General features: G+C 49.7%; 1 protein-coding gene across 2 annotated transcripts in view; it reads left to right on the forward strand.

The window, feature by feature from the left end:
• Positions 1 to 7,662: 7,662 nt before the first annotated feature.
• TIMM50 (translocase of inner mitochondrial membrane 50) overlaps positions 7,663 to 13,641 on the forward strand; it is a 56,405-nt gene continuing 50,426 nt past the window's right edge. For both annotated transcript variants that reach the window (XR_012898915.1, XM_075915314.1), the window contains exons 1-2: positions 7,663 to 7,860; positions 13,044 to 13,194. Coding sequence is in view for 1 of the 2 variants with exons in the window: in XM_075915314.1 (XP_075771429.1) it covers positions 7,678 to 7,860; positions 13,044 to 13,194 (334 nt within the window). In the remaining variant the exon portion in view is untranslated. The remainder of the gene's footprint in view (positions 7,861 to 13,043; positions 13,195 to 13,641) is intronic.

Here is a 13,641-nt window from a genome sequence, read left to right on the forward strand (position 1 = left end):
GGTAAGTTCTATATATGCAAGTAGGCCAGGCCTAATGAAATTGATCCTGGGGTATATAAAGAACTAACTGAAGCAATCTTGTAACCATTAGCAATAATGCTCAAGGACTAAAGGAAGAGTTGGAGTTTCAGGGCACTAGAGAATGGTAAATAAAAACGGGGAACAAAGAGGACCTGAGGAATTTGTAGACCAGTCAGCCTGTCTTTGATACCTGGAAACATAGTGGAACCAATTAAAACAACCATCATTTTGAAAGCCCGCAGAGCTGTGGTGATCAGCCAGTTCTGAAGCAGTAGCCACTAGCAGACTAGCTACATTCAGCCAGCCAAACAGCCACATACAGCTAGTGGCTAGTGTGTTGGACACCACAGTGATAACAAGGAACGGCCAGCCTGGCTTTTCAGGAACAATCGTTTCCTTCTTCGACAGGGTTATTGGCCTAGTGGCTATGGGGGAAGTTGTAGATGCTTAATATGATGGAGGCTTTTGACATTTTCAGCAAATGGAATCTAGATTAAATCACCTTATGGTGGGTGCACACATTTTTTACAAACCCATGTGACCTACTCAAAGTACAGTTGTACTTTGAGTAGGTCGCAAGGGTTTGTAAAAAAATGTGTGGATTTTGTTGGGATCAATCTTGTTCTAGTTCTATTCCCTATTTGTAATGGGGGGGATAATAGAGGGCCAAGGATGCTTATAAAATTTGCACCTGACACCAAGCTGGGAGGGGTTGCTAGCACTTTAGCAGTCAGGATTAGAATTTAAAACCTGACAATTTGGAGAATTGATCTGAAACCAACACAAGAAAATTCAATAAAGACAAGTGCAAAGTATTTCACCTAGGAAGGAAAAATGAAATGCAAAATGGGAAAGAACTGGCTAGATGGTCATGCTGCAGAAAAGTCGCTGGGGTGTTATAGGGGATCACAAATTGAATGAGTGGTCAGTGGGGTATGGTTGCGTGTTTTGAAAAAATCCCCTTCTATCATTCCAGGGTGTATTAGCAGAAGTGTCATATGTAAACAGGGGGGTAATGAATCCTGCTATACGTGGTACTGGTGTGATCTCAGCTGAAGTGTAGAGTCTAAGGGTATGTCTACACTACAGCGCTAATTCGAACTAACTAAGCTAATTCGAATTAGCGCAGCTACACTTAAAAACTAGTTCGAATTAGTGTTTTGCTAATTCGAACTAGCATGTCCACACAGAGTGGACCCTGAACTGGGGTTAAGGATGGCCGGAAGCAGTGCCGGCAGGGCATCAGATGAGGACTTAGAGAGTGGAGCTGCTGTCTCAGGCTTAGCCAAGGGCTGTGCTTTAAGGGTCCCGACCCCCACCCTGGACAGACAGTTCTCAGGGGGTTTCCCGCTTGCAAACCAGTCCTGGCTTGGAGTGCCTTGAGTGCCCACACTCGGCACATCACAGCACTCGGACATCAGCCTGGATGCACTTGCCGCAGGCTGCCATCTGGGGAGAGGGGTCAATCGGGGGGCTGCAGGAGAGTTTCCACTCCGAGGAGCCCGCAGAGCCACCCCAGTCCTCCCCATTGTGGGCTCGTACCCCATTCCTCCCTCACCTCCTTCCACTTACCCCTCCCTAGCCCCCCTTCCTGATGTACAAAATAAAGAAAACGTGTTCAAAAATAGAATTTCTTTATTGAACAAAACTGGGGGAAACTGGGAAAAAGAGGTGGGAGAGGGGAGGGCAACTAAAATGATCAGGGGTTTGGAACAGGTCCCATATGAAGAGAGGCTAAAGAGACTGGGACTTTTCAGCTTAGAAAAGAGGAGACGGAGGGGGGATATGATAGAGGTCTATAAAAGCAAGAGTGGTGTGGAGAGGGTGCATAATGAAAAGTTCTCCATTAGTTCCCATAATAGAAGGACTAGAGGACACCAAAGGAAAGGAATGGGTAGCAGGCTTCAAACTAGTAAGAGAAAGTTGTTCTTCACAAAGCAAAGAGTCAACCCGTGGAACTCCTTGCTGCAGGAGGCTGTGAAGGCTAGAACTAGAACAGAGTTTAAAGAGAAGTTAGATCAAGTCATGGAGGTTGGGTCCATGGAGTGGTATTAGCCAGGGGGTAGAAATGGTGTCCCTGCCCAAAGGCTGGAGAGGGATGGCACGAGACAAATGGCTTGGTCACTGTCTTTGGTCCATCCCCTCCAGGGTACCCAGGGTTGGCTGCTGTCGGCAGACAGGCTACTGGGCTAGATGGACCTTTGGTCTGACCCAGTATGGCCATTGTAAGCTCAGGGCTCAGGGTCGGGGGTCTCAATGGACCACCCTGATTTTCATGCAAACCTGCTCCTGGGTGGCCAGGCTGGCAGCTCTCCTGCCCTAGACGGCCGCTTTCCTGTGCCTAGTGCGGAGATCATGGATGAGGTCCACGATGTCTGCACTAGACCAGGCGGGTGCTCGCCTCTTGAGGTGCTGGCCAGGCTCTCGAGAGCTGCCAGCCTGGTCCCAGGAAGAGGCGGAAGGCTGGGGGGCATCGGGTGGGTGGCTCATGGCGTGCCAGGTGCAGGGTCTGCTGGCTGGGTGCTGGCAGGCTTGCACCTGGAACGGGCACCGTAGCCAGCCCGTGCCCCTTTAAGGGGTCTGGGGCCGGGAGGGGGGTATACAAGATTCCCTGGTGGTGCCCAGCGTGGCCACCAGGGAAAGCTGGGGGGGGCTAGCCTCCCACTAGTTCGAATTAAGGAGCTACACAGCCCTTAATTCGAACTAGTAAGTTCGAACTAGGAGTCCTCGTGCAATGAGGTTTACCTAGTTCGAAATAAGTGCTCCGCTAGTTCGAATTAAGTTCGAACTAGCGGAGCGCTAGTGTAGTGCCTATGAAAGTTAATTTGAACTAACGTCCGTTAGTTCGAATTAACTTTGTAGTGTAGACATACCATAATTGTGGCTGCTGCACTTTTGGAAAGAATTGGTAAAGAGAGTCCAGAGGAGAGCAACAAAAATGATCAACACATGACCAAAGGTTGAGAACCTGACCTGGGGGAAAGGTTTAAAAGATTGGCTTGTTTGATGTCTTGGGGAAAGACAACTTGTGGGGGAACTGATGCCCGTCTTTGAATACATGAAGGACTGTTGTAAAGAACATGGTGATCAACTGTTCTGTGTCCACTGAAAACAGGACAAGTAGTAATGAGCTTAATCTACAGCAAGGGGGAGGTTAAATATCAGGACAAACTTTCTAACTCGCAGAGGATGAATCTCTGGAGCAGGCCTCCAGAGGAGACTGTGGGATCCCTGTCAATGGAGGCTCAGATCAAGATGGACAAACACCTATCAGAGGCTGCTGCTTCAACTGTGGGGCTGGCTTGGTGGGTTTTTCAGGTCCCTTCTATCTATGCAAAAAGTTAGGGCAGCAGTGCAGCACTGGTCAGACATCAGCCATCGAAGCAAGACTGTGGCAAATGAAAAGGCTTCTTCCATCTTGGGTATTTGAAAAAAAAAAATCATCAGACCCAGGGGACTCACTTCCCCTTTTTTCTTTGGTGTGTAAATCATTGCTTTAAATCCAGTCCATGTAACTAAGCGTCCTTGAAACATCTGATAGCTTCGCACATGGGTAAACGAACAGTCCACCTCAGCACCGTTTTTTAATTTTCCCCATGTTGGCCAATGATAACTCAGTCAATTTCACTCTTGTATCTAACTGGTTTCTACTCTTTTTTTTTTTTTTTTCTGGTTCACTAGCCCAGGGTTGTAAGGCTGGGTTCCATGCATCACCCCAGCATCACATATTTTGGTTTTCATAGAAATTTTTTTTCAATTGCAAATATTTTGTGTGATCGCCTACTGTGAATAAGCGAACACTGCAGCGAGATGGAAGGGCTGCTTCAAACTGTTACAGGTGGAGAAGGTCTTGCCGTCTTCCCCTCCCCCTTCCATTCTTTGCACAGAAGCGGGACAGGGTTTTAATTTGAGTGAATGCTCCGATTCTGTAGCATCAAGAATTCTGGAACCTTGGCCTGTGTGCAGCTGCCAGGAGTGCACCAGAGGCGCCCATGTAAAAGTGAAGAGTGGGAGGTGGCAGGCAAAGGTCAGGGGTGAAGTGCTAGTGTGCCCCAAGGAAAGGTCAGCACCATGTGTGATGAAGTGGGGGGTTTATTCACCTAGTGATGTTGCATGTGAGTTTTACTGTCCTATACTAACTAGCAGGAGGAGTGTGCCTTAGTTTCCCTGCTGCACCAAAGCCTAGATCGTAATGGGAATTCATGTGACTTCTAGTGAGGGAGGCTGCCTAGCTGCCTGCACATAAACAATGGCCTTGGGACATGTGCCACCTTTTGCGCAGAAAGCTGGACAAAGGCTGGAGCAGTCTGGGGCCAGGCAGCTGGAAGTGAGACACTGCTGGCTTGGAGGGGGGGAGGAGGCACAAATGCTGGCTTGGAGGGGCGGGGGGGGGGGGTGGCACAAATGCTGGCTCCCAGCTCCCTTTTCCCAAGATAGAAGCATAGAATGTTCCTGTTTTCTGTGCTAAGTTCTGTCCTATGTGGTGTCCCGGTCACCACCTGTTGGCTCAGTCTCTGCTGACTGTGGATGGGGGGGTGACCCTCCCTTACATCTGTGGCACCAGCTGGGGCAGAAGGGAGAGTTGCTGCTACCTCCCTGCTCCTCATAGAACCATAGAGCTGGAAGAGACCTCAGAAGGCCATCAAGTCCAGCCCCCTGCTCTAGGCTGGACCAATCCCAACTAAATCAGCCTGGCCAGGGCTTTGTCAAGATTAGACAAACACCTCTAGGGATGGAGACTCCACTACTTCCCTAGGGAACCTATTCCAGCGCTTCCCCACCCTCCTAGTGAAATAGTTTTCCCTAAAATCCAACCTGGACCTCTCCCATCACAACTTGAGACCATTGCTTCTTGTTCTGCCATCTGTCACTACTGAGAACAGCCTCTCCATCCTCTTTGGAACCTCCCTTCAGGAAGTTGAAGGCTGCTATCAAATCCCCCCTCACTCTTTGCTTCTGTAGACTAAACAGACCCAACTCTCTCAGCCTCTCTTCATAAGTCATATGCTCCAGCCCCCTAATCATTTTGGTTGCCCTCCGCTGGACCCTCTCCAATGCGTCCACATCCTTTTTGTAGTGGGGGGCCCAGAACTGGACACAATACTCCAGATGCAGCCTCACCAGAGCCAAATAAAGGGGAATAATGACATCTCTGGATCTGCTGGCAATGCTCCTCTTAATGCAACCTAATATGCCATTCACCTTCCTGGCTACAAGGGCACACTGTTGACTCATATCCAGCTTCTCATCCACTGTAACCCCTAGGTCCTTTTCTGCAGAACTACGAATTAGCTGGTTGGTCCCCAGCCTGTAACAATGCTTGGGATTCTTCCGTCCCAAGTGCAGGACTCTGCACTTGTCCTTGTTGAACCTCATCAGATTTCTTGTGGCCCAGTCCTCCAATTTGTCTAAGTCACTCTGGACTCTATCTCTGCCCTGAAGCGTATCTACCTCTCCCCCTAACTTAGTGTCATCTGCAAACTTGCCGAGGGTGCGATCCATCCACTCATCCAGGCCATTAATAAGGATATTGAACAAAACCGGTCCTAGAACCGAACCTTGGGGCACTCCGCTAGAAACCGACCACCATCCTGACATTGAGCCATTGATCACTAGCCGCTGGGCCCAGCCTTCTAGCCATCTTTCTATCCATCTTACTGTCCATTTATCCAATCCACATTCCCTTAACTTGCTGGCAAGAATATTGTGGGAGACCATATCAAAAGCTTTGCTAAAGTCAAGGTATATCACATCCAGTGTGTTTCCCATGTCCACAGAGCCAGTTACCTCCTCATAGAAGCTAATCAGATTGGTCAGACATGACTTGCCCTTTCTGAATCCATGATGACTATTCCTAATCACTTTCCTGTCTCCTAAGTGCCTCAAAATGGATTCCTTAAAGATCCCTTCCATGATTTTTCCAGGAACCGAGGTAAGACTGACCGGCCTATAGTTCCTTGGATCGTCCTTCTTCCCTTTTTTGAAGATGGGCACTACATTTGCCTTTTTCCAATCATCCGGGATTTCTCCCGATCTCCACGACTTTTCAAAGATAATGGCCAAAGGCTCCTCAATGACATTTGCCAACTCCCTCAGTACCCTCGGATGCATTAAGTCCAGACCCATGGATTTGTGTTCGTTTAGCTTTTCTAAACAGTTCCTAACCTGTTCTTTACCCACCAAGGGCTGTCCATCTTCTTCCCATCTTGCATCACTTAGCGCATTAGTCCAGGAGCCGACCTTGTCTGTGAATACAGAGGCAAAGAAAGCATTGAGTACTTCAGCTTTCCCCACATCATCTGTCACTAGGTTACTTCCTTTCTCCAGTAGGGGCCGCACACCCTCTCTGATCACCTTCTTCTTGTTAACATGCCTGTAGAAACCTTTCTTGTTATCCTTCACATCCTTAGCCAGTTGCAATTCAATTTGCCCTTTCGCCTTCCTGATAACCCCCCGGCATTCTTGAGCTATACCTTTAAACTCCTCCCTGGTCATCTGTCCAAGTTTCCACTTTTTGTAAGCTTCCTTTTTGTGCTTAAGTTCACCAAGGATTTCCCCTGTAAGCCAATCCGGTCTCCTACCATGTTTGCCTCTCTTGCTACGTGTCGGGATGGTTTCTTTCTGTGTCTTCAATAAGGCTTCTTTAAAATACTGCCAGCTGTCCTGGACTCCTTTCCCCTTCATGTTAGCATCCCAGGGGATTCTGCCCATCAGATTTCTGAGGGAGTCAAAATCTGCTTTTTTTGGAAGTCCAAGGTGTGTAGTTTACTACTCTCTTTTCTTCCTTTGGTCAGGATCCTGAAATCTACCATCTCATGATCACTGCTTCCCAGGTTGTCACCCACCTCTACTTCCCCCATTAGTTCCTCCCAAATACACTCCAGCTCCCGCATCAGTCCCCTCCCTCTTATCCCCCATGCCTCTTCCCTTGGGCTAGTACTATTCCCTAGTTCCATTAACGAGGGGGATAATCGAGGGCCAAGGATGCTTATAACATTTGCACCTGGTAGCAAGCTGGGAGGAGTTGCTAGCACTCTGGCAGTCAGGATTAGAATTTAAAACCTGATTTGAAACCAACACGAGAAAATGCAACAAAGACACGTGCCAAGTATTTTATCTAGGAAGGAAAAATGAAATGCAACATGGGAAAGAACTGGCTAGATGCTCATGCTGCAGAAAAGTCGCTGGGGTTAGCTCCTGCCTCCCTCCCACACTCCCATCCCCCTGCCTCCTGCTCCCCAGCCCACGAGCTTCTTTTGACCTTCGGCGCCTGCCGTCCGTCCTTTTCCTCGCGCTGATTGGCTCGGGGCGCACGAGGCGTTCCCTTGTTCTTGGTTGGCTCTGCCCCTTTAGCTCCGCCTCCTCCAGTTTCTCATTCTGCCTCCTTCAGGCCCTTTACCTGACTCCTTTCGTTTGCGATTGGTCCGCCTAGTCAAGGTAGGCGGGGCCTAGTGCGGTCGCTCGCCGCGGGCTGAACGGTCACTTCACTTATTTTTCTTCCGATTGGCTGAGCTTCCCCAGCCTCTCTCTCATTGGCTACACCCTTGCCCGTCCCTCGCGCGTGGATTGGCGGCCTGCGCGCGACGCTTTGTGATTGGGTGGGAGGCAAAGCGCCCGGCGGCCCTTGCGCGCGGCGCTCAGGGGGAGGGGAGGAAGATGGCGGCGGCGGCTCGCGGGCTGGTTCTGGGGGCGGCGTGCGGGGCCCGCGCGCTGCGGGGCGGCTGCTGCCGGCGGCTCCGAGCGGCCCCGGGCCGGGCCCTGAGCGCGGCGGCCTCGCAGCAGGGCGGGGGGGTGGGGCTGGCCGAGGCGCTGCTGCAGGACAAGCTGCGCCAGCAGCAGGTGAGGAGGCTGCGCCTGGAGTGGGGGCGGGCCCAGTGGGGGGCGGGGCCTGCGCGAGAGCAGAGGGGGCGGGGCGTGGGCAGTGGGCGGAGGAAAGGGGGCGTGGGTGGTACTGGGGGAGGGGGGAAGCAGAGGGGGGAGGGGTGTTAGGGGGAGGGGTGAGCTGAGGGGGGAGGGGTGTTAGGGGGAGGGGTGAGCTGAGGGGGGAGGGGTGTTAGGGGGAGGGTAGCTGAGGGGGAGGGGGAGCTGAGGGGGGAGGGGTGTTGTGGGGGAGGGGTGAGCTGAGGGGGGAGGGTAGCTGAGGGGGGAGGGGTGTTGTGGAGGACGGGAGGGGCGAAGGGGGAGAAGTTGTGGGATGTGAGAGGATCCGGGAGGGGGTGTAGGAGGGGTGGGGGTGTCATGTCTGGGGGAACCTGGGGGCAGGGATGGGGCTAGTGGGGTGAGGGAGGAAAGTAGCAGGAGAGGTTGGGGGTGGGGAAGCGGGGTGGGATTGTTGGAGCAAGAGGGGGTGGGGCTGTCAGTGGGGAAGGGGCTAATGGGGGAGAGCAGGGAGGTCGGGGGATGGTGTGTGTGTGTGTGGGAAGGAAGTGTGGGGATGCTGAAGGGGCGAGAGATGGGGAGTTGTTATGGGGAGTGGACAGATCGGGTGAGGGAAGGGGGATTGTCACGAGGAGGAAATATGTGGGAGGCAAAAAGGCAATGGGGATTGTCAGTGAGGAGCTGCTGTATGGATAGAAGGGGTGGAGGTTGTCATGAGGAAGACAAGAAAAACATGGCATGGGGATGACCAGAGAGAAATTACAGGGAGGGAGGAGAGACAAGAGAGGGAATAGGAATTGTTATTGGAGAGGGGAAATGTGGCTAGAAAGAGGGAGGAAGAGTGATGGTGAGGTCCTTATTTTTTGTTTTGGGGAAGGAGGGAGGATGGAAGGGGGAGGAGTGGGGCTGAAAATGGAGGGAGGATGGGGGAGGAATGAAGCTGTTGGGGGCAGAGGTGCAGTTGTCAAGAAAGTTGGGTGGTGGATGTCATGTAGGAAGGTGTGATAAGAAAAGTAGGGAGTGTGTGAATGTGGTAGTGGTGCAGTATGCAGGAGACTGGAAGTAGAAAGGTGAGGGTAGACAAAAGAAGTGCTGGGTGGGGACTGTAGATGGGTGGAGAGGAAGATGGTATGTGGGCAGGGAGGAGGGATAGGAAGAATGAGGCTGTGAATGGGGGAAGAGGTTGGAATTGGAGAAGGAATGGGCCATGGGGGAAACAGAGGGCTTAGATGGAGTGGGCTTAATGGGAGTATGGATGGAGTTTGGAGAGGGAGTATTTAGGGGTGATTTGTCATTGATGAGGAGGGATGGGGTGTGAATTATCAATAAATGAAGGCCAGAGATAGGAGAATTGACAGTTGCCAGTTGGGGCGGGAGGAGGTGGTGGTAATGGATGAAAGGTTTTAATGTAATCTAGTGACTGTCTGTCATTAAGTAAAAACTTAACAACAAATAGTCTGGTAGCGCTTTATAGACTAACAAAACATGTGGATGCTATCATGATGTTACAGAAGATATAGGATTTGGTAGACAGGGAGCTCAGCCTACTTAGTCCCATGGCTAATACACCATTGAAATGCTTTTAACCTTTACAGAATAGAGGGAAAATTATTTGAGACATTTGAAATATGAAATAAGGCTTTTGTGCTAACAACGTCCTTTGTTCCCTGTCCCTTTAGTTGGATGGAGTCTTTAGGAGGAAGCCTCCATAGCACTTGACAACCTCTTAGTATCTCAGATGGTAATAATGGTCCTTTTAGAAGGAGCTTAGTTGAGATAGGCTGGAGCTGCTGCTGCTAAGTCTGATCCTGTTCCATCTCTGATGGTGTTTGGATTTCAGCTGAAGCCTGTTGAGGTGGCAGTGGTATCCAAGTCCCTCTCTCTGGTTTTGTCAGGTTCAGGATAACAAAGGATCCCAGGAGATGGGGGGGGGGGGGGGGGGGGGGCATCCCGATGGTGAAGCTCACTCCTGGAAGTCTTCTCTTAAGGACTCTCAGAGAGTGATGTATGGAATAGCCCATTCCTTAATTATTTTGTTCATTGGTTAGGCCTAGTTTTGGTACACTGATTTCTGGTTTTGCAGTTGCCTTGTTTACCGAGTATTCGCTTAACATAGGCCTTGAGCTATATCTCTCAGCCTTTTTGTTTGGACTAGGTCAGTCTTTGTTTCCCTTTTGTACCTTTTCCCATCCACTTCTGTTGTTATAGGTAGGGATGTAAAGTGTAATCTAATACATGATTAACGGATAAGTCTAGGCTTATTGGTTAATCCTATCTACTCATGTGTCCTCCCCCCTCGTCTCTGTATCGGGGCAGCCAGGGGGAGAGGCAGGTTGGAGCTGATACTCATGGGGAGCTGGCTTTTAAGCTGTCTCTTCTCAAGTTCTGGCTCTGCAGATCTGCCTCCTGCCCCTCTTCTCTCTCTCTTCTCCTCCCCTCCCCCTGCCACTTCCTCTCCCTGCCTCCCACAGAAGCAGGGAAGGGGGACAGGCAGGAGCCGGTGCTCTGGGAGGAGCCAGTCTGTGTGGGGGCTGGTTTTTAAATCAGCTCCCCTCGTGGACTGGCTTCTGCACCTCCTGACACCCCATGCTGCAGTCTCTGATAGAGAAGCAGCAGCATGGAGTGGCAGGGGGCTCCCTGAGAGTGGGGTTGGGGCTGTCATGTAACAGCAAAAATTTGATGCAATTACAGGACAATTCAATTAATTTCTATCTAACAGGTTATTGTGACAGCTCATAAATTTACTGTCTTTATTACAAGAAGCTGGGGTGTATTTGGGGGGCAGGGAATAGAGCATGGCTGAGGTCATAGTTGATGGGGAGGGAGGGAGAGCAGAGTGGGGGAATGGGGCTAGCTGATATGACTTGTGGAGAAGAGGTGGGTTGTTAATGGACAGGACCAGAAATGATTGGCAGGGGATTAGGGTCAGATGATTTTGAGGGAAAGGATGAGGACTGGGAAGGAGATAGGTGTGGGAGGGAGGCTGGGGATTACCATACAGAGGGACTGGGAAGAGGTGGGGAAGGAAGGCAAAGAGAGGCTGCTAACGATTGGAGAAGACGGTGTGCGGAGGACTGAACAGTGGAGGTACAATAGAGATGGGGGATGAGGATTAGGGGACTGTCACGGAGGAGAATTGTCATTGGGATGGGACAAGACTGGCTTACTGTCAGCAATGGCTCCACTTGGCACAGAGAAGCAGACATGATCTAGGCACAGAGGTCATCAAGGCCCTTGACCTGGCAGCCTCATGTCTACGCTCTGCACTTCTGTCACAAGGTGGCGCTGCTGCAATGTTGATTGAAAGGCTTCGCAGAATCAGCTCTGTCCTCTTACAACCCAGTGTGTCTCCAGCTGCAGAGCCAATGCCAGGCCCCTGAAAGGTCCCACAAGCAGGTTGTGGGTATAGGCTCATCTGGGATTGGAGAGAGGATTCGTACTCTCCTGAGTTGCCCTTGGCACTGGCACTTCCCTTGCTCCTCTTCACTCGTTCCTCTTTGTGCCAGACTGTTTGCCTGTCATGTCTCCGGCATGTCGTGATTTGGTCTGGGTGGTGTTTGGGGAAGCAGCAACCAGGAAAACATCTTGGGTGCTGCATGGAGCTGTGTAGGTATCTTGATGCCAATCTCAGTGCTCTGGCATGGTGCCAGAGAGTCCTGGGTGATACAGGGAAGGACCCCTTGCAAGCACTGCAGTTCCTATGGTAGTTTTCACAAATGCAGCTGGGCATTATCATGTTCTTCTACCCTGCATTTCAGGTGGGTGTTAGTCCTTACAGAGCTACTAGGCTTTTAACCAATGGAGTAAAAAGTGAACGTATTGCCGTTTTTTGTTGTGCTGGGTTTAAGATCTCAGCTCTCTCAAATGGCTACTAAACAAAACTGTATTCTGGTCAAGACTTTGCATTCAGATTTCAGGCTCAGGTGCAAACATTCCCCGAGCAGTTTATTTTAACCATTCGAAACATAAGAGGAATTTCCTGGTAGCAGAACTTCAGAGCAGTCTTGTGAAATTGTTATGAAAATGTATCAAGCGAAGCACAGAACCCCCTCACCTACCCTTTGCCAGAAATCTGATCACTAATGACAATTCTTGTACCTTATTCTTCCTGAGCAAGTGGATGAGGAGAATTTTGCAAGTCTGATGTTATTTTCTTGAGGCTGGGGGGCATTTTCTTTGGTTGGCACAAATGTTTGACACCGTGTTTGTGAATCAGTAGTGCAGAGAAACCTTACAGGAAACTAGTCTCTCAGGCTGAAATGGCTGTATTAGACGTGGGGTCAAAATGGAGAGGGAGGGAATAGTGGTACCTGAGCACGGCCAGCTGAGGTGCCATGTTTGGTTGGCTGTGCACATCTTCATAACTAGGGATGTGAAAGGTGCTGGTAATCACCACCCTAGACAGGTTCACCCTGGCTCCCTGGGAACGGGCTGCAGAGCCTCCCATCCGGCCCGGCTCCCAGGGAAGTGGCTTCACTGTGGCAGGGGCTGGTGACACCCTCCTGGGGAGACTTTGCTACAGACTCTGCCGTACAAAGCTTATTTGAGCTTGATATTGCAGAGTAACCGCTAGTGTTTTTAGTAATTACATAGCTAGCTTTTTAAACCAATTTTTACATCCCTGTCATAACACAAATCTCCCTTTTTCTTACATGCTCAATCAGCCTAAAAATAGGTAACATTGCTGACATTTAACTGCCTCACTGGGATTCAGTGTTCCCTGTGGATGAATGAAGCACTTAATGCACCTTTTAGAACTATTGTTTCATATTGTTTCAGCCTGCATATTCAGGCAGAGTTCACTACGTTGATTTACTCCTTTTATATTTCAAAGGGTACAATGTTTACTGTAAAGGCTGGAGAATATGCTCATTTGATCTCTGGCTGGAGAATGTAATGGATCCTGCCCATCTCTAGTTTCTCTGATTATATGAATTGCCTTATTTATTCTTTGACTGGGAATTTTGTAAAAGGTTCCAGGATCGCATTTTGATACCACACAGAGGCCAGTTAATTTTTCCCCTAGATGTTTTGAGTTCAGTGAGTCATTTATTTGCCAGTGTGTGACTCTTCAGGGTAGCTACTTTTGTCTCTTTCACACCTGCTAATATGAATCTTTTCTCTATTCCACCCTCCATGGGTAGGTAACAGAGGGAGGAGACGGGAAAGGCTCCAGTTCGGATGAGAAGCAGGAGAAGAAACAGAAGGAAAATACAGCCTATGCCAAGAAAGTGGTGCTCCGGATAGCAGGGCTAATGGGAGTTGGTAGTGGGATTGCAGTTATCTATATTTTTGGTAAGCTGTTCCAATCCATTTGCGATAGAAATGTCTTAAAAATTATACAGAAATGCCAGCAAATGTTCTCAGTGCCTGTCTGATTATTATCTAACAGTTGAGTTGGTTCCCCTTGTCCAGTCACTGGCTGGGTTTCATGCTGCTTTATTACCTTTCTGCTAAGAATCTTAAGTCTTTTTAAAAAGCAAAGCCTTACAATCCCACTGCAAGGGTGTGAAGGATCATTATTTCCATCATAATTTTATAGATGCTTATGGTTAGAGATGTGAAAGTGTGACCGTGTAAACGGTTAATTGACGAGCCTGGGCTCATTGGCTAACATTCATGGTTGTATGTAGGCAGCTGGCTTAAAAGCTGGCTCCCCATATGTAACTGCTGGAAATTTTAGCAGTTACATGGTTACTTAATTACACACATTTTAACATCCGTACTTAGGGTGCATGCCAG

Source organism: Pelodiscus sinensis, unplaced genomic scaffold (genome assembly GCF_049634645.1).
Source record: "Pelodiscus sinensis isolate JC-2024 unplaced genomic scaffold, ASM4963464v1 ctg34, whole genome shotgun sequence".
Taxonomy (NCBI): Eukaryota; Metazoa; Chordata; order Testudines; family Trionychidae; genus Pelodiscus; species Pelodiscus sinensis.